The sequence below is a fragment of the Vipera ursinii genome (assembly GCF_947247035.1).
Source record: "Vipera ursinii genome assembly, chromosome: 6".
Taxonomy (NCBI): Eukaryota; Metazoa; Chordata; class Lepidosauria; order Squamata; family Viperidae; genus Vipera; species Vipera ursinii.
The window spans coordinates 56,955,966-56,978,796 of record NC_139515.1 but is presented as its reverse complement, the minus strand read 5'-3'; the positions used below and the strand labels follow the sequence as shown (position 1 = coordinate 56,978,796).

Below are 22,831 nucleotides of genomic sequence, written 5' to 3'. Positions count from 1 at the left end.
TACATGTGTGTACAGATAGTCTTCAACGTACAACAGCTCATTTAGTGACTGTTCAAAGTTACTGAAAAAGTAACTTAGGACTGTTTTCACACTTACAATCACTGCAGCATCTCCATAGTCATGTGATCAAAATTCAAACACTTGGAAACTAACTCATATTTATGACGACTGCAGTGTCCCAGGGTCCTTTTGGGACCTTCTGACAAGCAAAATCAATGGGGAAGCCAGATTCACTTAACAACCGCGTTACTAACTTAACAACTGCAGTGATTCACTTAACAGCTGTGGCAAAGATTGTAAAATGGAGCAAAACTCACCTAACAAATATTTCGCTTAGCAACATAAATTTTGGGCTCAACTGTGATCGTAAATCAGGGACTACCTGTATATGCTCCAGCATTAACTTTTTGCAATGTAGAAAGTTCTGGGTTCTCAAACATTGTTTAAAAGAAATCATAATGAATATATTTTAAAACTATATAAGCCATTAACAAAAAAAAAACACTTTTACACTTTTCCATTTTGGGGATCTATTTGCTGTATTTCTTCATTGGTGCCTTCATCCGCTCCAGCAATGGAAGGAGGTAAAAAAACAGCACAACTGCTTCAGTTCCATTTTTCAAATGGAGAAAGACAATCTTCCAAATTATCAGTTATCCTAATCTCTGCTCAAAGGTGCAGTGTTCAGAATAAACTGATACCTAAAAATCTGTTTTTGATTAATGTATTTATAATCACTACTGTTGCAAAGTTTTAATAAAACATGTTTCCTAAAGCTATCTTAAATAGAAAGTAGCAATTTGACATTTCCTACGGAAGAAGAACAGGCAATTTCTGTAGTGGCTTTTCCAATATATATATATATATATATATATATATATATATATATATATATACACACATGTATTATAAAATCTTAATGCAATATTATTTGGCACAAGTTGCATTGATATTTTGAGAAGAGGCCCATCTCTGCCTGCCTCTTAATACCACTTCTTTTAGAAAAAAAGATAAATAAGTTAGAGAGCTAAACTCAGTCCCTTTTTTAAAAAAAGCTACCAAAAACAGCTTACAAGACTCTAGGATTTATTTGGATTCCCTTTCGTGCTGCTTCCTTTCTTTTAAAGTATGATAATGAAGACTTAAATGCTAAGATAGCATAGAAAATTTAGGCAATCAATAAGCTGAAAGAGTCTATCTTTCAGTCAAATAAACATATCACAAATGCTAGTTTGGCGTCAATCAATTCCACACAAAATCATTTTCCAATAATGATTACGAAGCTTTAGATTCCTGCTTTCTTGAGTCAAGCCACGTCAGAATTTCTCGTGATTTCAGAATCCAATATTATTATTTCTCCTTTTCATTTTGTGAGAAAAATTAATTTGAACCTTACAAGATGTTTCCTTCAATATATATTTCTCTCTTGAAACAGATATTAAATAGAGTATAACTAGATAGAACATGATCCAAACAAGATACCTAAATGAAAAAGATCAAGCTGATTGTCCTGCTCACTTGAAATCAATCACCTGGATTAAGAAGAAAAGTCTACACCACTGGTGTCAAAGTCGCCACATTATGTGACGTGTCACGACGTATCATGATTTTTTTGCATTGCCGGAGCTGGGGTGGGCGAGGCCTCCAAATGATGCAAACGGCCCACGGGCCGGCAGTTTGACACCCCTGGTCTACACTGTATTTATTACAAATTTTGCTAATACATTTTTAACTTTACAAATATTTCATCAACTTTCCTAAATGCCAAGTTCCTTTAATTATTTCTCAAGATAATGCTGATAACCTGAATCAACACTGGACAAAATGACACAGAAATATAAGACCCTGCTATCTGAAAGTTAATTTGAAAAGTATTTTTACTAAGCCATTAAAAAAGAACTTAATTCTTGATCACCAACCATTTGTTCTAATCATTAACTACTGGTATTTATTGTACCAATTCTATCCAATTATTATACTATTAATTATTTTGCTCTTAGATTATTAATTTAAAAATGTATTTAACAAATGTTTTAACACAGTCCTTTCTAAGGATAAAATTCCTTATTTTAATTTAATTTAATTTAATTTAATAACATTTATATACCGCCCTTCTCCCTGAGGACTCAGGGCGGTTCACAGGGCAGAATAAAATAGTGAATACAAACATTAAAAAAGATTAAACAAATTGCCCTAATTAAAACAGTATAAATACAACACTAAAAACCCCCAGAAAAGTTAAAAAAAACAAAAATAAAATAACCCCAACACTCCCCCTCAGGCTAGGCCGGCTTGTACAAACAGAAATGTCTTAAGATCGCGACGAAAGGAGCGAAGATCGGGCGCCATCCGGAGCTCAACCGGTAGCTGATTCCACAGCTCCGGAGCGCCCACAGAGAAGGATCTCCCCCTGGGGGCCACCAATCGACATTCTCTGATCGGTGGCACCCTGAGGAGGCCCTCTCTGTGGGAACGCACAGGGCGCAGGGAGCTTGATGCCGGCAGCAGATGTTCCCTGAGGTACTCCGGCCCCATGCCATGGAGTGCTTTAAATACCGTTACCAGTACCTTGAATCTCACCCGGAAGACAACTGGCAACCAATGCAGCTCACGGAGCAGAGGCGTAACGTGGGAGTATCGGGAGACTCCCAACACCACTCTCGCGGCTGCATTCTGTACCAGTTGGAGCTTCCGAGTAGTCCTCAAGGGCAGCCCCATGTAGAGAGCGTTGCAGTAGTCCAGACGAGAGGACACGAGCGCATGAGTGACCGTTACATTTTCAAATAGTAACAGTGTACCCATAAATTAAGATAATCAGTGAAACTTTTAACTTGAGAAAACTACCTTATAAAAAAACAGGCCCACAAACTGTTAAATAGCAGGACTGTGTAAGCCACTTGACGGATAGTTTGCAAAACAACCAAAACATTACAGGTAGTCCTCGAGTTACGAATGGAATGGAGCCTGCCCATTCCATTCGTAACTCGAGAATTCATGGGAGTGAATCTCATACCTTGAATCTCATACCTCGAATGTGCAGCTCTTAGTGCTGCTTGTTAAGTGCACATGAGGTATCTCAGTCTGGGGAAGGCCATTGGGGGCCTAGTGATGGAAAAGGCCCCCAAGGCCTCCCCGACCCACTAAGATACCTCATGCTTTCCCCTCCCTTCCTTCCACGCCAAAGTCACTTACCTTGCAAAGATCTGTTTCTTCTCTGCCATGGTTTCTGCCTTTGAGGGAGAGGAAAATCGACGGAAGCTCCTGGGTGCTGTAATAACATGTGGGCTCAGGCACCCATCTCTTTTGCAGAGAATGGGTGCCTGAACTCTCATGAGAACATGGACCCCATAAACTTTCATTTTGGGGGTGAAAAGGGTTTGCAGTGCCTGTCTCCTGCTCCCCAACTCCTTTCTGCCACCTCCGGAATACTTTTCAACCGGACAGAGACCTTCGGGAGACTGGAAGCTTTGCCTGCAAATAGGGTGCTTGGGAACAGAGCGAAATGCTCTGTTTCCAAATGCCCCATTTGCAGCCATAAAGTCTCCCCAAGGCCTCTGTCAGAGTAAAAGGTCTCTATGGGGCGCTTTGAACCGGAGCATCTTAAAGCAACACATAGGCGCTAAAACACTTTTTACCTAGATGGTGACCTTGGGGAGACTGGAAGCTCCGTCTGCCTGCAAACGGGGCACTTGGAAATGGAGCGTTTCGCTTTGTTCCAAATCACCCCATTTGCAGGCAGAAAAAAAGTTTACAGTCTCCCCAAGGTCTCCGTCTGGATGAAAAGTGTTCCAGCGGTGACTGAAAGGAGTTGGGGGGAGCAGGAGACAGGCACCCCAAACACTTTTCACCCTATAAACGAAAGTTTCTGGTGTCCGTGATCTCACAAGAGTTCAGGCAGCCATTCTCTGCAAAAGAGGATGGGTGCCTGAACCCGCGGAATATTAAGGCACCCAGGAGCTTCCATCAACTCTCCTCTCCCTGAGAGTCAAAGAAACAGAGCAGAGAGGATTTTTGCAAGGTAAGTGAGTCCGGCATGGCAGAATGGGAGTGGGAAGCGGTTGTGGGGAGCAGGAGAAGAAATAGGGTGAATGTTCCAGAGCCTCTGCAGTCATTCATAAGGGTGAACAACTGCTGTGGTGCTGCAACATTCGTAAATTTGGGGCTTGCTCGTAAACACTAGGGGGTGCTTATCGCATAACTTCGAACGAGCACTAAGTGAACGCTCGTAACTCAGGGATTACCTGTACTTTAAACTTGCTTCCTGAAGTATTCCATCTACTTGAAGGCTCAGTACAATCACTTTGAAGGCATTCTGATGTCATCTGAACATGTATGTGCATGTAGAAAAGACACTTGACTAGGACTGACACCAAAGAAAAGTGCTGATAGCAGCTGATACTATTGAAACAACATTGGTTGGGGAATTATCCATAAATGTATATGCTGAGAATTTCAAATAATGAACATTTGAATGCACTTCCTCTCAAGTACTATAATCTAAAAATCACCAACATATTGTAGCTGAAGTACATAGGAGCACAATTCAAATAAAGTACCAAATGTTGGAAAATTTACATGAAGATTTATTTTATTTTTCAAGGGCTCTGTGAAAACGTTACCTCCTTCTACGTCTGACCAATTTCTTCAGTTTGCATTACCAAACTGAAGACCAGGTCTACTTCACAATAATAGTTTATAAAACATTTATCCAGAACATCAGTCAAAACTGAAACGAATTCAGATTATACCCCAAAAACCTATCAGCATGATGACTGTGACATTCTATGTAAATGTATATATGCCTAACGGAAAGGCAATTTTCTGTTAAAAAAAATTAAATTTAATATACGTATGCACATGTATTTGAAAATATTCCATACATCTATATAAAAGACAGAACTAACACACAAAGAATAATTTGTCATCTATATTGATTTAAGAAGTCATGCAATAAAACTGATCAAGAAGAAAAGGAGTTTTAATGGAAAACAGGAAAACTCTGGTAGAGAACCTGTACTTACACATCATACCTCTGTAGAGAAGCCACTTTGTTTTTGTTCTTGTCGACTACACTTGTGGACAACTGGAGAAAGTTGGGGTTTAATTTGTATAGCTCTTGGAGTAACTTCTGTTCATATTCTTGATGCTTGCCAGCCTGAAGTGAAAGAGAAGTCAGAAGTAAAAAAAACCTGATCAATTAAAGCATATACTTTATTCCATTACATACTAGTATCTCCACAAAATAATACTGCACAATATAAAGTCATTTTAAAAGTTCCCAAATCAATATCTATATTGGATAAGATAGTACAAGAGTGCCAAATCATTACAAAGAAATGGAAAATGTGGTGTTATATAAATAGTCCTTGTTTAGTAAGCACAATTGAGACTGACAATTTGATCATTAAGTGAAGCATTCTCTAAGTGAAACTGCAACTTATTTCTTCTTTTCTTTCCTACACCACAAAACCGTTGTGTCTCTCATCTGATTCAGATATTATTCAGTTACTGATTTGTTTCTAACTGCCATTCCTGATTTGATCAGTTTTATGCTAGCAAAAAGCACTCATATACTATTTAATTTTGACAGTGTTCTAGAGATTTTGCCTTTTAGGATCAACTAACAACAGCAAAGAGATTAGCAGTAAAAAAATGGGACAAGGAGGGGACAGTATTTTTATGCCATCACACAATTATATTTTAGTATTATTGTCCACAATCTCACAATTTCAGGGCTCTCCTGCAGAGGTGTTACAATATATTAACATTCTCATTCAACTGATTGATATTTTCAGCTAGGACTTTTACATTTCAGAAGATTTGATTATCTATTTTATTTATTTATCTACATGAGCAGTGCTTTGGAGTCATTTCCAAAAACTTATTTTGAGATTATGCTGGAACTGCAAATGTAAACCTGCTTATAACTTCTTAAAGCAGCTATATTATGTTGTGAGAATTGTACTTGTAGCATTTAGTACTTTATAGTGCTTAATAGCTCATTTTATAATTGTGCTTTATTGCTCTTTCTTTCTTAACCTTGACTCTAGGAAATCTCAAATATAGCAATTATGAGGTGGGGGGAGGAGAGGAGCCCTGTTTTGCCATATGGGATCAATCTTAGAAGAGTGGCTTAGGACAAAAGCATTACCCTCAAAATACCTACCTGCATTTCTTCTTTTGTAAAACTGGCTGCTTCATCTCCTAATTCATGTAGGTACATACAGTCTGGCTTTGGACACTGCATGTTCTTCAGAAAATAACTGCAGTACTTTGTGGTTCCTAAAGATGCCTGATGAAAAATGTAGCATGTCAAAAATCTTCAAAGATAACAAACAATATATTGCAGAAGTAGATCTGCCTTCAGAAAGAAAGAAGGAAATGTTATATCTGTTATTTTTTTGTTGAATAAATGCAAAGTCAATTTCTCAGGATTCAATTATATCACCATTAATTTCTTTGATATGTCTATATATGCTAAAGAAGAAAAACACTTTACATGGACTATACTTACTTTTTCACAGGACTGTATACAGGTAGTCCTTATTATCAACTCCTTCATTCAGCAACCGTTCAAACTTATGGTGGTGCTGAAAAGGTTTATGAATGTTCCTCGATTTTACAACCATAACATTCTGCAGTCACACGATCACCATTTGTGACATTCACAACAGACTTCCAACAAATAAAGTCAATGGGAAAGCTGGCAGTTAAGTTACAAGTCATGGCCAAGAGATGTCATGCTTAACAAGGATGGGTGGTTTGCTTAGTGCTCAAAGTAGAACTGATGTAAGTCAAGTGAGATCACGTTTCCTTTAATAACCACATTGCTTAGTGAGTTGCTGGTCCCAATAGAGGTTGTTAAGTGAGGACTACCTCTACTGAGCTTACCAAGTATGCATGTTATCCTAAAGAAATTTATTTATTTATTTATTTATTCAATTTCTATGCCCAACTCAACCAAGAGACTCTGGGCAGCTGTCTGACTGAGTTCAATGGCTGTTACTCCCAGATAAGTATGAAAAAGATTTTTGGTTCTTATCAATCATTAATCCTACAATAGTTTATTGCTATTTAAGCTGAGGTGGTATAAAAGTACATTCAGCGCATCCCCAGTTCTCCAGTAAGTATCCACAGTTAGACAGGAAATGAGAAGGATGAACAAATGTCATTGCATCTAGAATGAGGATTCTGGAAAAATCTGTGCCTCAATAAGGCAAAAGCAACATAAATGCCTTCTTTTCCTTGCCTGAGTCTTTAGACAACTGGTTCACAGTATTTTCAACTAGATATATGCATTTTCCACCCATTAGGTTTTGCCTTCAGTGCCTGTCTATCTGCCAAATATAAGAGATTTATTCCGTTGGATAAATCTGATAAATTCTTATACAGATGCAAATGCTAAAGTTATAAAATATTAGTTAACATTACCTTAAGTGTTCTTCCATCTACTACCACATTATTAACACACTGTATAGCTCTGAGGGCATCTTCTGACCGGATGTATGTTACATATGCACTTGCACTTGGACCCTAGGTTTTTTTTAAAAAAAATTACAAGTCAGATCCTTAAGTACTTAAAATTTTATGAAGCTGAAAGCCAAATGTAAAACTTAAGTAAAAATTAATTTATAAAAATAAGTCTAGATAAAGCTTTCCAAATTACTATTACTTACTTTAAAATTAGTAATAATTGGGACCTCAGTATATGATTAATATATAATTAAACTCAATGTAAAAATAAACCTTATTAACAAATTTATTTTTACATGGAAAAAAAATCATCTCAGGTACCGGCAAGAAACATCTTAAAAGCTATTTCTGCTTCATTACACAAATAAAAGAATATCTTAAAATGTGACAAAATTGTAAATCTTAAAATTAATTTCTTGTTTCAAAACCATTGCACACATGGGTAAATGTATTCAACAGACCTAATCATCTAAAAATCATAAAAACTAGTTTGTGTATTTGACTGAAATTTAGTTATTACATCACTAAAAAAATATTAACAATGGTATACCAACACATAGCTCCTTACATTCCACAGAAATACTGAATTTGCTTCTTTTCCCCAGAGTTACAGAACAATGTCTTACCTGTGAGCCTGCATATGATGTGCTATTATTGATGACAACTTTGTGTATTTTACCAAATTTTCCAAAATATTCTGGCCTTTTCAAAACCTGTATTGAATAATGCAAAAAAATAAATTTTATAATTGCAAGTTGTTTATAAACTCATACCATTGTTTAAGATATATCTGAACTATTTGCATTGGCTTTGAAAAACATCTTTTAAATTTAGCTTTCAGGAAAAATAAAATGATGTTAAGTCTCAGACAACTCAACCTATAAAAACAATACATGACTATTGTATTAAATACTTCTGAAAAGTCCAGAATAATAATCTTATTTGGTAACCTTAACATACTTAAGATACAATGCAAAATTCAGAATATATTCTCAAAAGCTCAAGTCTTAATAAATAAAATCTTGATCACATGGAGTAATATTGTTCATAACTTCACATAATTTCAATAAAAGATCAGTTCATACATAGAAAGTAATCATGTATTCCATCCATTTTAAGCCATTTTTACCTTTAAAAAAAAGAATACAGTACAAAAGTGAAAGGTGCACTGCTGGAAACAGCTTACCTCTGGATCTGCTAGACGCTGGGATAAACCTACTACAAAAACAAGATTCTTCTGTACAACCCGTACACTGGCCAGATGCTTACGATTCTCTGATATCTTCTGTTTTCTCTCATTTTGTTTCTGCTTCTTTTCATTTTTTATCCTCTGCAGCTCTTCTTGGGAGAGTGGTTTATATACTGCTGGATCTTCTGGATATGGCTTTAAAAAAGGAATAAGAAATAAAACTGGAACTGACACTACCTAAAAAGCTACAAAGAATGGAAACTCTTGCTGAGTGAAACCAACTTTGGAAAAAGGTCCCTCATATTCAATAATAATAATAATAATATATAATATCTCCTTATTTTCAGGAATCCTTGTTTTATTACAACCTACTATCCAGCAGGGATGATAGGGATCATATCTGTACTTTCTGGCAATGATGTGTATTTCTCTCAGTGAATAATTCCTACATTAGATTTCTTTCCAGAACCAGTGCTTGCTACAGTGGATATTTTGCAAATTACTCAAAAAATTATTCAAATAAGCTAAAACAGATAATCTAATTTCTAATTTTTGTCAGGTATCTCTGTTAATCTTTGCTACTGTCCTTTATAAGATGTCCAATTTTTGCCACTGCAGAATTTAAGAAGAGACAGATAAGGACATACAAGCTGGCATTATTCTCACTGCTGAAATTTGAAGCTTTTACCCAAGATACATATATTACAAAATCTAGTTTGAAAATACTGCCTTAACTAGTGCTATTACATTCATTTTTGAACCTAGTACCAAAAAGTAGATTTGATTTTTTTATAATATACTGATGAGTAAGAGACAACACTAACACGATATACTAGCTGCTAAGTTATTATTTTAATATATGAGAGAATGAACTGAGAAGGCATTTCACAGGAAGATCTACAATGACCTGACCCATCACAAGACCTTCACTTGTCACACCCGCACCTAAAGCCCCTTATAAACAGAACATTGACACTGACATCCCCTAAACTCTGCTGAAGATGTTACCTAGCCTGGTAATGAAACATTCGAAAACCAACCCACAAGCTCGGAGAACGAACCTTCACCCTCAAGATCTACAATTTCCAGAACTAAATTATATTTAATTCACAAACTTCATTTCATCACACACAGAGAATAGTATATTATTTTATTATAGGTATACTGTACACATATTATATCAGCTTTCAGTTATGGCTGGATGAAAGCAATGTATATACCGGTATTACCCGAGTAATAAACAGCATCAAAATAGCATTAGAAATGAGCAGCATTTTATATCTAAATACACTAAACAGTACTTGGGCATAAAATGCACAAAACAACATGCTTATTTCTAAATGTGTTAATAAGTAATTTAAATGCTACAATGGCAACACTTAGCAACCATGCCTATACTAAAAAGCCAGAAAGGGTCAAACTTAATTAGTATCGGAGATTTCTAAGGAATGTTAGATGTATACACTAAACTAGGAAATCTGAAGACAATCTCTAAATAGATAATAGCAAACCATTTCTATACTATTGCAAGAAAATTATTTATCAATGTATTCACTGGGAATTAAGATTACTAAGTATATTTAATTAGCTTTTAAAAAAAAACTGTAGAGCATTCTTGTTTGCCTAGAGCAAGTAGTAATTGACATTCTAATCAAATAATTTAACTTGGAAGAAATTCAATCAGTGGTGGCAGAAACACAAGTGATAAGTGCAACAAAGCAAGGGATATCATCCCAAGTGGTCCTTGCCAAAATGCTTGCTAATTTGCAGTTATATATTATAGTATTTAAAGAAAGATGGCACTGCTTCAATCTAATGAAACGCATTTAACCTTTATCTATTAGTCATATATGAAAAGTGACCCATTGTCAAGTATAAACAGCTCTGTCATCAGAAGCACTCAAAGTAAATGGACCAAACAGTTATCAGCTAAATTATTACAATACATTTTGAAAAAGATGCTACTAAATATTGCAGCATCACTAAAACATGGAAACTATCTGAACTAACAGTTTTCTGAAAGGAAAAACAGGAATAATTTCACAAGGATGTTAATCTCAGTGGCTTTTCAAGATCCTTATTCAAAGTGACCTGATCAGGGGATCATTCAATCCCACCCCCACACCAAATCCTAGCTGGAGATTCTGTTAGGAATAAATGAGAGGATTCACTACTTTACTGCTTTATACAAATGCAGATGTACAGTATTGAAGCTCCTCACTAAAGAATAGCATCATTTGTTGCATCAGTCGTAAGATTTCGTGGATCAATGTACCCAATAAAATAGAATCTTATATGTAAAATGTATGCCACAATTAATTTATTCATTCGTTGCTTCATAACACGGTTTTTTGAAAAAAGAATGAAGCCGCCAATGATTTAAAAAGCATAAACTGATTCAGGAAGTTAAGAAGGAAATTGTATTGTTACAATCAATGATATGACATTAAATAAATAAAGTTTATTATGCTGTTGACCAGTGAACTTCAAAAACAAGAGAACTGTCAAGTGTAGGTGGCTTCGGGAAATAAAATTGTTTTGTACTTTTTGCTTGCAAGAGACTAAACTCTGTGACATTCTAACAAGAAATCTATTAATAAACAAAACAACCACAGCAAACATTACATGAGCATCTGTGTTACATCTGAAAAAATGTTTTTCCTTGAGAAAATTATTACTGTAAAATGATAAGAATGAACTACAGTAGTTTAAATAATATTTTATTATTGAAAAGAGTCCCAGTATTCTTGAAACTACAAATTTCCAGTGGGTTAGACCATTTAATTCATGCTGCGACAGCAGTGGAACTAATCAACATCCTTTCCTTAAACAGTACATAGAATAATATATGTTGGATTATATATTACAATAATATGAAGTGGATTCAAAATTCCACTACAGTGTTTTCTATACTCAGTGTAATGATGTGCACTGTTGGCAAACAGAGGTAGTATTTCCCAAGCTTTGGGAAGCTTGCCAGAATAAAGTCCTTCATCTAGGTCAGTGGTGGCGAACCTTTTAGAGACTGAGTGCCCAAACTGCAACCCAAAACCCACTTATGCATTACCAGGTGTCAGGTGGGCGTGGCCACTGAGTGGGCATGGCTATGGTAGTCATGGCAGCATGGGTGGGCATGGCCACCTCGATGTTGCTCCTGAGGAGGGATACCTGTGGGGGCTGGGCAGGGTTGGGGGAGATCCAGGGGGTCTCTGACGGGTGGGACAGTGGGCAAGAGGCTCATCTTGTTTTGGCAACAAGCCAATTCCTCCTCCTTAAAACACAGTGAGTTGAGTTGATGCCAAAGAGCTCAATTCTGGTCTCGGTGACCACAACACTTTCACACAATTATCCTCTAAATCATTCAGATGTTCATTGGAAAACTTCAGATGGGCTTGTACATGTGCTTTTTTTGAGCAGGGCAACCTTGTGGGCACTGCAGAATTTCAGTCCTTCACAGCACAGTGTGTTACCAATTGTTTTCTTGGGGACTATGGTCCCAGCTGCCTTGAGATCATTGACAAGATCATCCCATATAGCTGTGGGCTGATTCCTCACCATTCTCATGATCACTGAAACTCTACGAGGTGAGATCTTGCATGGAGCCCCAGAATGAGGGAGATTTGACAGTTATTTTGTGTTTCTTCCATTTGCAAATAATTGCACCAACTTCTCACCAAGCTGCTTGGCCATGGTTTTGTAGCCCATTCCAGCCTTGTGTAGGTCTACAATCTTGTCCCTGACATCCTTGGACATCTCTTTGGTCTTGGCCATGGTGGAGAATTTGGAATCTGATGGACTGCTTCTGTGGACAGGTGTCTTTTATACAGGTAACAAGGTGAGATTAGGAGCACTCCCTTTAAGAGAGTGCTCCTAATCTCAGCTTGCTACCTGTATAAAAGACACCTGGGAGCCAGAAATCTGGCTGATTGATAAAGAATCAAATATTTATTTCACTCATCAAAATGCAAATCAATTTATAACTTTTTTGAAAAGTGTTCTTTTGGATTTTTTTGTTGTTATTCTCTCTCACACAGTTAAAATGAACCTACCATTAACATTATAGACCAGGGGTGTCAAACTCAATTTCATTGAGGGCCACATCAGCATTGCTCAAGGGGCCGGGTGGGTATGGCCAGGGTGGGCGTGGCCTACTGGGTGGTTGTGGCTAGAGTGCGTATGGCCTACTGGGTGGGCGTGGCCAGCTCTACATCGTTCGCGTCAAGGGTGCCTATGGGGGCCTGGGCATGAGTGGGACAGATCTGAGGGTCTCTGGCAGAAGGAGGGTCTCTGGGCCAGGGCCAAGGCAGTGGGGGCCGTTCCCTCACTGTTTCCAGGATGGCTTCGCGGGCCACTTGTGTTTGATATGTCTGTTATAGACTGATCATTTCTTTGTCAGTGGGCAAACATAGAAAATCAGCAGGGGATCAACTATTTTTCCCCTCACTGTATAAAATAATATATAGTCATCAACTTGCATAGGACAGAGGAACTATTTACAATCAAGGACACTTTACTTTGGCACTTTACAAGTAGTCTTCAACTTACAACCACAATTGGGATCAGAATCATTGTTGCAGAGCAAAGTAGTAATTACATAAGACGTTGTTTGAGTGCCCATGTGACTGCTTCTCTCAACAATCACAATACTTGCGTTCCCAGGTGTGGTTGTTAAGAAATCACACAGGTTGTTACAGGTAAGGAGCACAAGGTGATTCAGTGAGGTGGGGGAGATACTGGGAGGCTATGCACAGAAGCTGAAAATCCTCCCTGATGAAATCCAAATATAACTTTTAACCTCTGAACAAAGAGACATTTTGTGCATAGTTCGGACCGCCCCCCCTCCCCCACCACACACACACACACACACACACACACACACACACACACACCTGAGGTATCTCATTCCTTACTTTACTGGCTGACTCTCTGCTTGGATTTTGGCTCCTTCTTGTCTCTGGGCCTGGCTAAAAGAGCTGCTCTGCCATTCAGCTCCCCTCCATGAATGGAAAGGAACACCTTTGGTGCTGTGCAGAAATAAAGCTGAAATCTTTGGTATTTCTATGGTCCACCAAAGGAATTCAGCTCTCCTCAAGAGGCAGCTCTTTTAGCCAGACCTCAGAGATGAGAGTTTTCTCAGCAAGTGATAGCACCTTGCAATGTTCCCTGCTGGCTTCCCTCTTGACTTTCTGGGAAAGACAGCAGAGAAGTTTGCAAATAGTGATCACATGATCGAAGAGCCTTTGGCAACCAGCTGTATGAACAGGTTGCCCAAAACCCAAATGGTAATCACATGATGGTATAGTGTTTTGGGATGTCCAGAAGTGCTTTGCAGGCCTTAAATCATTATTTCCAGGACCAATGCACTTCTAGATAATTGTTAAATGAACAATCATAAGTCAAGGGACTATCTATACATCAATGGAAATATTGCATCAGCCACAAATTTACATTTATATAAAGCAATCTTTTTTTTTTTTGTTTACCCTTTATCCATCCCCAAATTTTTTAAGGAAGAAATTTACGTTAGATTGAAGCAATGTTTCATTCTGATACTGTATTATCAAACAAAATATTTGTGATGAACTTAAAACAGATACCTTTCTACAAGCAGGACAAAGTCCATTCTCATCTGTGCGAATACGATGCCAACAGAAGCGACAGATCTGGTAACCACAGGTGCAAGGGAAGAAGTTTATGTCATCAATCTCCAGAGGCTCCATGCAAAGGGGGCATTCGACAGGGTCCTCCTTTGCATCTGGGCTGCGAGACATCTCTTCTCACAGAGCAGCAAAAAGTATGTAATAACTTAAGGGAGTAATAAGATCAGCAGAGAAAAAAATGAAGATATTCAAAGATCTGTAAAAGAAAAATAAAGATAAATGAATTAGTATTTAAGTATATACTGGAATGTAATCATTACTTTAATTCCCTGCAATTGTGTATCTTCATTATTTTCTGACAGAAGTCCTTCATTATATGTCCTATCTTAATTTTGGGATGTACCTCTTACAAGCTTTCAACTATCTGTTGGAAATAGCAGCATGCAAACTAAGTATCATTGTTAAACCAATTAAACTACAGAAATCATCAACTGGCAAAAATTTCTATTGCTTATATAGTTTGGCAATCTGGCTGTATTCTGTATCTTAATTCACAATACATAGAAAAAGGATAAAACTCTTTAAGACAGAAAGCCTAAGGAGAATGTGGCAGTGACCATATTGGTATGATCCTCCACTAGTCGCATTTGCATGTGGTCCCTTGGGAAAAGTCATTGCCCACCTCTGTATTATGGGAAACTTCAATTGACCAAAAGTATCATAGGTAGTAGAAATCAATACTGAGGAGCTCATGACCATGGCATTTGGAAGACTACAACTTGGAATTCAACAAGAATAAATGGTGATCTGTATGAATTAATGGAAAATATTTTATTTGTGAAACTAAGAGTAGGGAACGATATAATAGATCTGAATGAAAACAATGTGAATCTCATGGAGGAGAATTAATGAATACATGCAGAAAAGTGAATGACTGAACTTAATTAACGATACATAGTACCGGTATTTAGATGCAAAATAGGCAAGGATGCTTCTGATCCATCACTAATATGATCTTTTTGTCAACTGTGCCTTATGCTTTCTCCTGGACTCCCGTGGTACCTCTGAAAGTTCAAAAAATGCAATGGCCATGTAAGGATGTCTTTTAAAGGAGCATCTGAAAGCTAGAGAGGATACCTAACTCTAAATGCAAAGCACCCCTGCTATTTCAAATACTGTACACCACTAGGTTGAATTAAATTTAGGGAAGATTAAGAAGGAATTCAATTATACAGCGCCTTGGAAGAAGTGGATTATCTAAGACTTTTTTACTTAGGGTATAGGCTTGGGCATAACATGAAAACATCTATGCTTATGCTAGCAGATCAGCTTTCTTGGGACCTAGATATGACCTAAAGCACCCTTCTGTTCCCATTAAACCTGTCAACAGTTCTGAATACGATCAAATATCATTCTTGGACATGCTGTTTCAGTGGCTTCTCCAGACAATGGTAACAAGTAAGAAGAGTCTGGCTCAATAGTCCCTTATATGTAGGATATTGCAGAATTTACATTTTTCTCCAGCTACTTAACATCTGCATGAAGCTATTGGGCAGGTCAATCTGGGATGTAGTATCATTATTATACTGATGATACTCAGCTGTATATGACTACCTTGGGCTATGATAGGTGATGTTATGGAAGTCATGTCCTAGTTCCTGAAAGCCATTAAAACATAATGGGACCAAACAGAGAAACTGAACCCAAGCAAGATGAAGTTCTGTTTGTTCATCAATATTGTCCAACTGCTTCAGTGCTTTCTCTTGACTTGAAAATCCTCTAAATTCAAACTACTTCTAGATAGCCAACTAAAGGCCACAGGTAGGAGGGTTTACACCTAGTTCTCAGTGAGTCATACCCTAACTTCCTACCCTCATCTTTCAGCAGCCTTTGATATCATTGATGGTATTTAAACAGGATTAGAGCATTGGGAATGAGTTGCTGAGTCTTGCAGTACTTCTTTCTCCTAAGCAACTTCCAGTTGGGGCACTGAACCTTTCCCTCCGACACTGCAGGATACTCAGGGCTCAACTCTCTCTCCCCATTATTATCTAGCATTTGCATGAAACCATTGGGCAAGGTTATTATGCAGATGAAACTCAGCTGCAGATCTCTGTTGTTCAAATGATACTTTCCCACTACCTGGATGCTTAAAGTTCTGTATGAGGAAGGATAGAGTAACCTAATTCTAGCAAGAACGAGTAGAACCTCCTGAATATTTTCCATCTGTGATTCTGGATGGGACAGCACTCATACAGACTGAGTTGCTGTGCAATTTTGGGGTTTTCCTGGATTCACAGCTTTTGCTAGAGCAGATAGAAACCATAACCAGGGGGTCTTTGCCCAAATCCCTTATGTGCAATAACTGCTCCTGTTCCTGAATCAGGAGGTAGGCCCTGCTCACAGTCACTCATACCTTAGGCACCTCCTAGATTACTACAATGTATGCTATATGAGGCAACTGGGCAAAATGTAGTGACCCGAGCAGGTTCAGGTGCACCGTAATATGCCTTATGGAACACTACTTCACAAGCTATACTACCTTTGAATAGTTTTCCAGGTCTGATTCAAGATGCTTATTGTCGCCTATATGGCATGGGCCAGGTTATTCACTGAAGTACCTGTCTCCAATTGTTTCTGACTATCCAACCAAATCTCAGTCCATTCTGTGAAACAATGTCATCTAATAGTGCAGGTAATGTGTCTTTGTAACAGTGAAGTAGCATTCCCCCCTTCCTGCCTGCCTAACAATTCAAATGGTTCTAACCCAGTTCACTTTACAGAAGGTCTTGAAGATTTTCCTTCAAACCAGAATTCTAGATGACCACACTATATATTGTAATAAACTGGGAGACGGTGTCAGCCCTATCCGTTACGAGTTAAGACAACTGTGGGAAATTAACTCCAAAGGAGTTAGATCAACTCCATAGGAATATGATGCTATAGTTTCTCCTCCTTCTTATATCTCAGTGGATCAAGAAGCTGTCTGCTTCCAAGTGTTATCTGCGCATTTTGAATCTGATTAACCTTGCCTTTTTCCCCTCAACAGATCAGAATAGCTATAAACCAGGAAAAACCTGTAACTGTTTACGTTTATACTGGTAAATATCTTGACTTTATTACCTACAAGGAAGTCTTAGTTTCAGAGTACTTTATAGTTAATACCTAATCCACAACTAGAATGCAAGTCTAACTCACATTATAAGTTTAGTTCAAATATGCTATAGCATTAAAACTGTTTTCAGTTATTATAATCAATTTGAAATTCTTTATCATTCACAAAACTATGTGCTTTCATTATATGTAAATAATCTATCACAGTAATCATAAGCTTCAACATCCCATTCTACATAATCTTTTACAAGTCTATATTATTCTTATTAGTATTATGGTTGGTTGCATAATCAGGCAGATGTTTAGATTGAATTTGGCATTTTTATCCACTTATTGGGGTAGGCAGATATTGTTGACCTGGAAAAGGCAGATATTGTTGTTTGATGGTGTTACAGGATGTAAGCTGTTTCAAGTAAAGTTGCCTTTTGCAATTGATTTTGTCAATGCCAATGGTATTCAGGTCATGCTCTATTGGTGGTACCTTTGTTTTCTTTCAACCCAGTTGTTCTACTTATAATTACATGTCTTTGTATTTTCTGATTTTCTCCAATACTTTTTCATCTATTCTGTTGTCTCTAGATACTACCACATTCACTATCCAATCTTTTTGTCTTTCTTTTTGGCAATTGTTAAGTCTGCAGTGTTTCTGTGACAGATGCTTGTCTGTTTGAATTATTAATTTAAATTTATTGGCCACCAAATCCCAAATTTTTCACAATACAATTTTTACTCTAAAATTATTAATAAAAATGAAATTTTAAGTGCTATGGGAATGTTTTTACTTTAAATGAAATTAAATATAAGTGAAGATCCATATTATTTCAACAGATATACACAAAAGTACACAAAGTCCAAATCCATAAAACATTTAAATCAACAATTTTATTTGAATTTTATAGCCACCATCTCAACAAATGTTAAGAAAATTAAGATTAATGTTGTTTCTTTTAATAATCTGAGATCACGTTCACTGTACTTTATTTAAAAATTGTTAATATGTTTTAATTAATATTGCACACTAATCTGCTTTAAGAGTTGATTGCTCCTTCTCCCTACAATCTAATCCAGGGGTGTCAAAGTGCCAGCCGGCGGGCTGGACATGTAGTGTGGAAGCCGCGCCCACCCCATTGCTGGCAATGACAAAACTGTCCCAATACGTTGCGCGACGTCACGAATTTGACATGCCTAATCTAATCAATCCCATTTTGAGAAATTCTGCATTTTAGAGAGATACTATTTTAGTAGTCATCTACAGAAACAAAAATGTCTGGCTTACTTAGATGAATCCAAATAGTTTCCTCTATAATTTCACATTTGGGCTACACCCAACTTATAAATATATCTGGAAGGCTCTCCCAAATGTTTCTTATACTAACAAATATTTGAAACCAAAACATACAAATCCAGAGTATGTTTAAATTAAACAGATTAGGAGCATCAGATGTTTAGTGACACATTTAACAAATCATCTCCCTTACAACTAGCTTAAGTTTATACACTGTGTGCACAATTATTAGGCAAGTTGTATTTTGGAGGATTAATTTTCTCATTTAACAACTACAGTACTGTCAGTCAATCCAAAATGTTAATAAATCTCAAATCTGAATATTTAAGAAAGTAAAAGTGAGAGTTTGACTCTCTTAGGAGAATGTGTATGCACAATTATTGGGCCACTATTAGTGTGCAGAATTATTATGCAAAGAAATGAAAAATGAAAATTTGCCCATCTCTTGTTTATTTGCATCTGTTAAAGTGAGAATAATAAACAAATAGCTCAAAATGTACAAATAAACATTTTTGACATTTCAAAAAATAATAATCCCTTCTTTTCAATAACAGTCATGAGCCTTCCATTCCTAGAATCTGTCAGTTTCTTGATCTGTTGACAATGTTTTGTATAGCAGCAACCACAGCTAGCTGAGGAATTCTGGGAGTTGAGGTCCACAAGTCATAAAAGGACCACATTTGAAGATCCCTGATATAGGGTGTTGATCTCCTTAGGCCACACCTTCCCCCATTGCACAAATAACACATCACCTGATATGCTTATGTCCACTAAGCACTCAAGTTTATAAAGGTTGGAGGTGGAAAATATGCATAAAAATGATATGGTCAAAATATTCACTTGCCTAATAATTGTGCACACAGTGTATAGGTAAAAATTTCACTCCCCTATTAGGATGTACATCTTCTAAGTGAAGATGAATTTTTTAATGTAAGAACAGACAAATTAACTTATAAATGTTCCTTATTATGAATAAACATGATAAGGTATCTATTATCTTAAAACTCTTATATTATGTATATATTTTCAGGCAAATTTGGAAAAAGTTCATGTTGTCCCAATGAATGAATAAACTTAAATTGAACGAATTGGTCAAGTCTGTTAATTTTCTTAGTAAAAAAAACAAATGAATCACATCAGTAAAATATTATATAATAGCACTTTTCATACTCCTTGTTTTCTGATATCCATCACTTGAACATGTTATAATTTTAGAAAACATCAATAATTTAAAATAAAACAAGAGTCAGGTTTTGATTGCAATAATGCAATGAACTTCAGAGCATTCACATTCTATACTGTAATTTTATTTCTATCAATTAAAAGCGATATAAACAATGGCAAACTTATGACAACATCCTCCCAGATTCTCAAAATGGATGGTATGTGAGACAAAGACCAATCCATACACATGAGCATACTTTGCACTTGTTGGGTGTTATTTTTTCTCATATGAAAAAGGAGTGCATTCTCTGTTTCAAAAAGGTAATATAAAATTTAAGTTGCAAAACATTTTTCTATTTGTTTACCCCATTGTTGATAATCTATTTCACCAGTCAATGCATAAGCATTTAAATAGTAGTTTCTTTTAAATTATTACGCATTCTATTTTTCAGACAATGATATAAAAACATAGAGGAAAGCAAAAAAGAAGAATACTGTTGCAAGGAAACTAACGAATTAGAATTGGATTGAAGGGTAACTATTGGACAGTTCAATTTTTCATGACTTGTTTTGCAATTCATTTAAAGAGTTTATGATATATGTTGGTTCTCCTTCCTTTTTATTAACAATATATATACCGTTAAATAACTATGCAGACATATATAATTATATGTTCAGATTTCTCTTCATACAACAGGAATTTATTTTATCCCTCCCCCTCTGGAACCCTCTGTTCTATGCAGACGATTTGGACATCCATGGGATAATCCAGTACATAAGCTGTTACATTTTGGTGGTGGATAAATAGGAAATCACCTCAAATCAAACCTATTCACAAGGTTCAGTATTGTCTATTTGGACTGGCAGAGGTTCACTAGAATCTCGGACAGAGACTGTTCATATAAGCTGCTAATCAATTCATGAAATAATGAGGACTATACCTGAAACATATATCACCACTTCCAGAAAAAGGTGAGATATAATTTGGTTGGCATATTGTTCTTGAGTAGGTTATCAATATATTTCAATATTTTTTAAATCACTTGAATTGTGATAGCTCATCTTATCTGGGTTCAAAATCCCAAAGAATTGGGCCTGTTAGCAATCTGCTGAGAAACCTCCAAGGATTGGGAAGAAAAAAAATACCCCTGAATAAAGCAACAGAAAACTACTTCCATATTGCTATCAAGTAAATTACTTGGACGTGTTTATGGAGTTTCTAGGAATTAAATCATCTTAAACATTTATCTTTTAAAGTATACAAAGTTTCTCAGAGTTCTTTGTGCTAGCATATGAGCTAGTACAACAATTAAACAAACCAGCCTATTTTATATATATATATATATATATATATATATATATATATATATATATATATATATATATATATATATATATATATATATATACACATACACATACATACACACACACACACACACACACACACACACACACATATATATATATATATATATATATATATATATATATATATATATATATATATATATATATATATATATATATATACATATACATATACATATACATACATATACCGTATATACTTGAGTATAAGCCGAATTTTTCAGCCCACTTTTTGGGCTGAAAAATTCCACTTCGGCTTATACTCCAGTCAACAAAAAAACTTACTGAGGACTTGTGCGCGGCCGAGGCTTTGGAGCTTCCGGGATCGCGCTCACCTCTCCCAAGCCACCGCCGTCCGGAGACCTGCCGAAGTTTTGGGAGGTTTGGGGAGGTGCGCGCGCACCTCCCCAAAAGTCCCCAAACGAAGCCGGGTCTCCGTTCCTCTGCGCCCTGCCTGCCTGCTTCTTTCCACAGCGGAAAGAAGCAGGGAGGCAGGGGCGGAGGAACGGAGACCCGGCGACGTTTGGGGAGGTTTGGGCGCCTCTCCAAATATCCCCAAACGTCGCCGGGTCTCCGTTCCTCTGTGCCCTGCCTGCCTGCTTCTTTCCACAGCGGAAAGAAGCAGGGAGGCAGGGGGCGGAGGAACGGAGACCCGGCGACGTTTGGGGAGGTTTGGGCGCCTCTCCAAATATCCCCAAACGTCGCCGGGTCTCCGTTCCTCTGTGCCCTGCCTGCCTGCTTCTTTCCACAGCGGAAAGAAGCAGGGAGGCAGGGGGCGGAGGAACGGAGACCCGGCGACGTTTGGGGAGGTTTGGGCGCCTCTCCAAATATCCCCAAACGTCGCCGGGTCTCCGTTCCTCTGTGCCCTGCCTGCCTGCTTCTTTCCACAGCGGAAAGAAGCAGGGAGGCAGGGGGCGGAGGAACGGAGACCCGGCGACGTTTGGGGAGGTTTGGGCGCCTCTCCAAATATCCCCAAACGTCGCCGGGTCTCCGTTCCTCTGTGCCCTGCCTGCCTGCTTCTTTCCGCTTCATGTATGATGGCAAAAGATACTGTTTGAGTAATGTGAAGCAAGCGCATGATTTTTATAATAATGTCTTGGAAGTAACCCCATCAACACTTCTGGAAGCTGCAGAGGGATCTGGAGAAGGAGAACATCAAGAGGATGAAGATGTACAGATAGACGAGAAGGGTACAGGAGGAGTTCAAGCTGCAACTCTTTTGGATGATCTTAGAGAACAGAGGGTGACGCGTGCTGCCTTAAAACGCTCAAAAAAGAAAAAAAAATAAGACCAGTAGAAATCTATGGAACTTCCACAAAATATTTATAGTTAAGTGGTAGTTGTGTTTTTAAAAAAGGAAAAAGGGGAAAAAAAGAAAAAAAAAAGTTTTGGGATGCTATGTATGGTAATAGTGTTTTTTTTTTTTAATTTGGAATTAATGGACAACTTACTACAGAGGAAGAGGAAGAAAGTTTTGTGGGTTAATGTGGGTTAATTTGTGTAAGAACTATTAATGTGCAAATGAGAATATGTTAAGGTAATAGTGAATTGTGGAAGAACATAGATGGGAATGATGCTAGTTTTCTTTTATTCTAGTTTTTTATATATATTTAGTATTATTAAGGATTGGTTTAC

General features: G+C 37.2%; 1 protein-coding gene across 1 annotated transcript in view; it reads right to left on the bottom strand.

Moving 5' to 3' along the window:
• CNOT4 (CCR4-NOT transcription complex subunit 4) overlaps positions 1-22,831 on the bottom strand; it is a 74,845-nt gene that overhangs the window by 35,514 nt on the left and 16,500 nt on the right. Inside the window, 6 exon segments of the mRNA XM_083366029.1 lie at positions 5,031-5,155; positions 6,167-6,292; positions 7,432-7,533; positions 8,100-8,186; positions 8,660-8,857; positions 14,260-14,518. Of these exon segments, the coding sequence (XP_083222155.1) occupies positions 5,031-5,155; positions 6,167-6,292; positions 7,432-7,533; positions 8,100-8,186; positions 8,660-8,857; positions 14,260-14,433 (812 nt within the window). The 5' untranslated portion in view covers positions 14,434-14,518.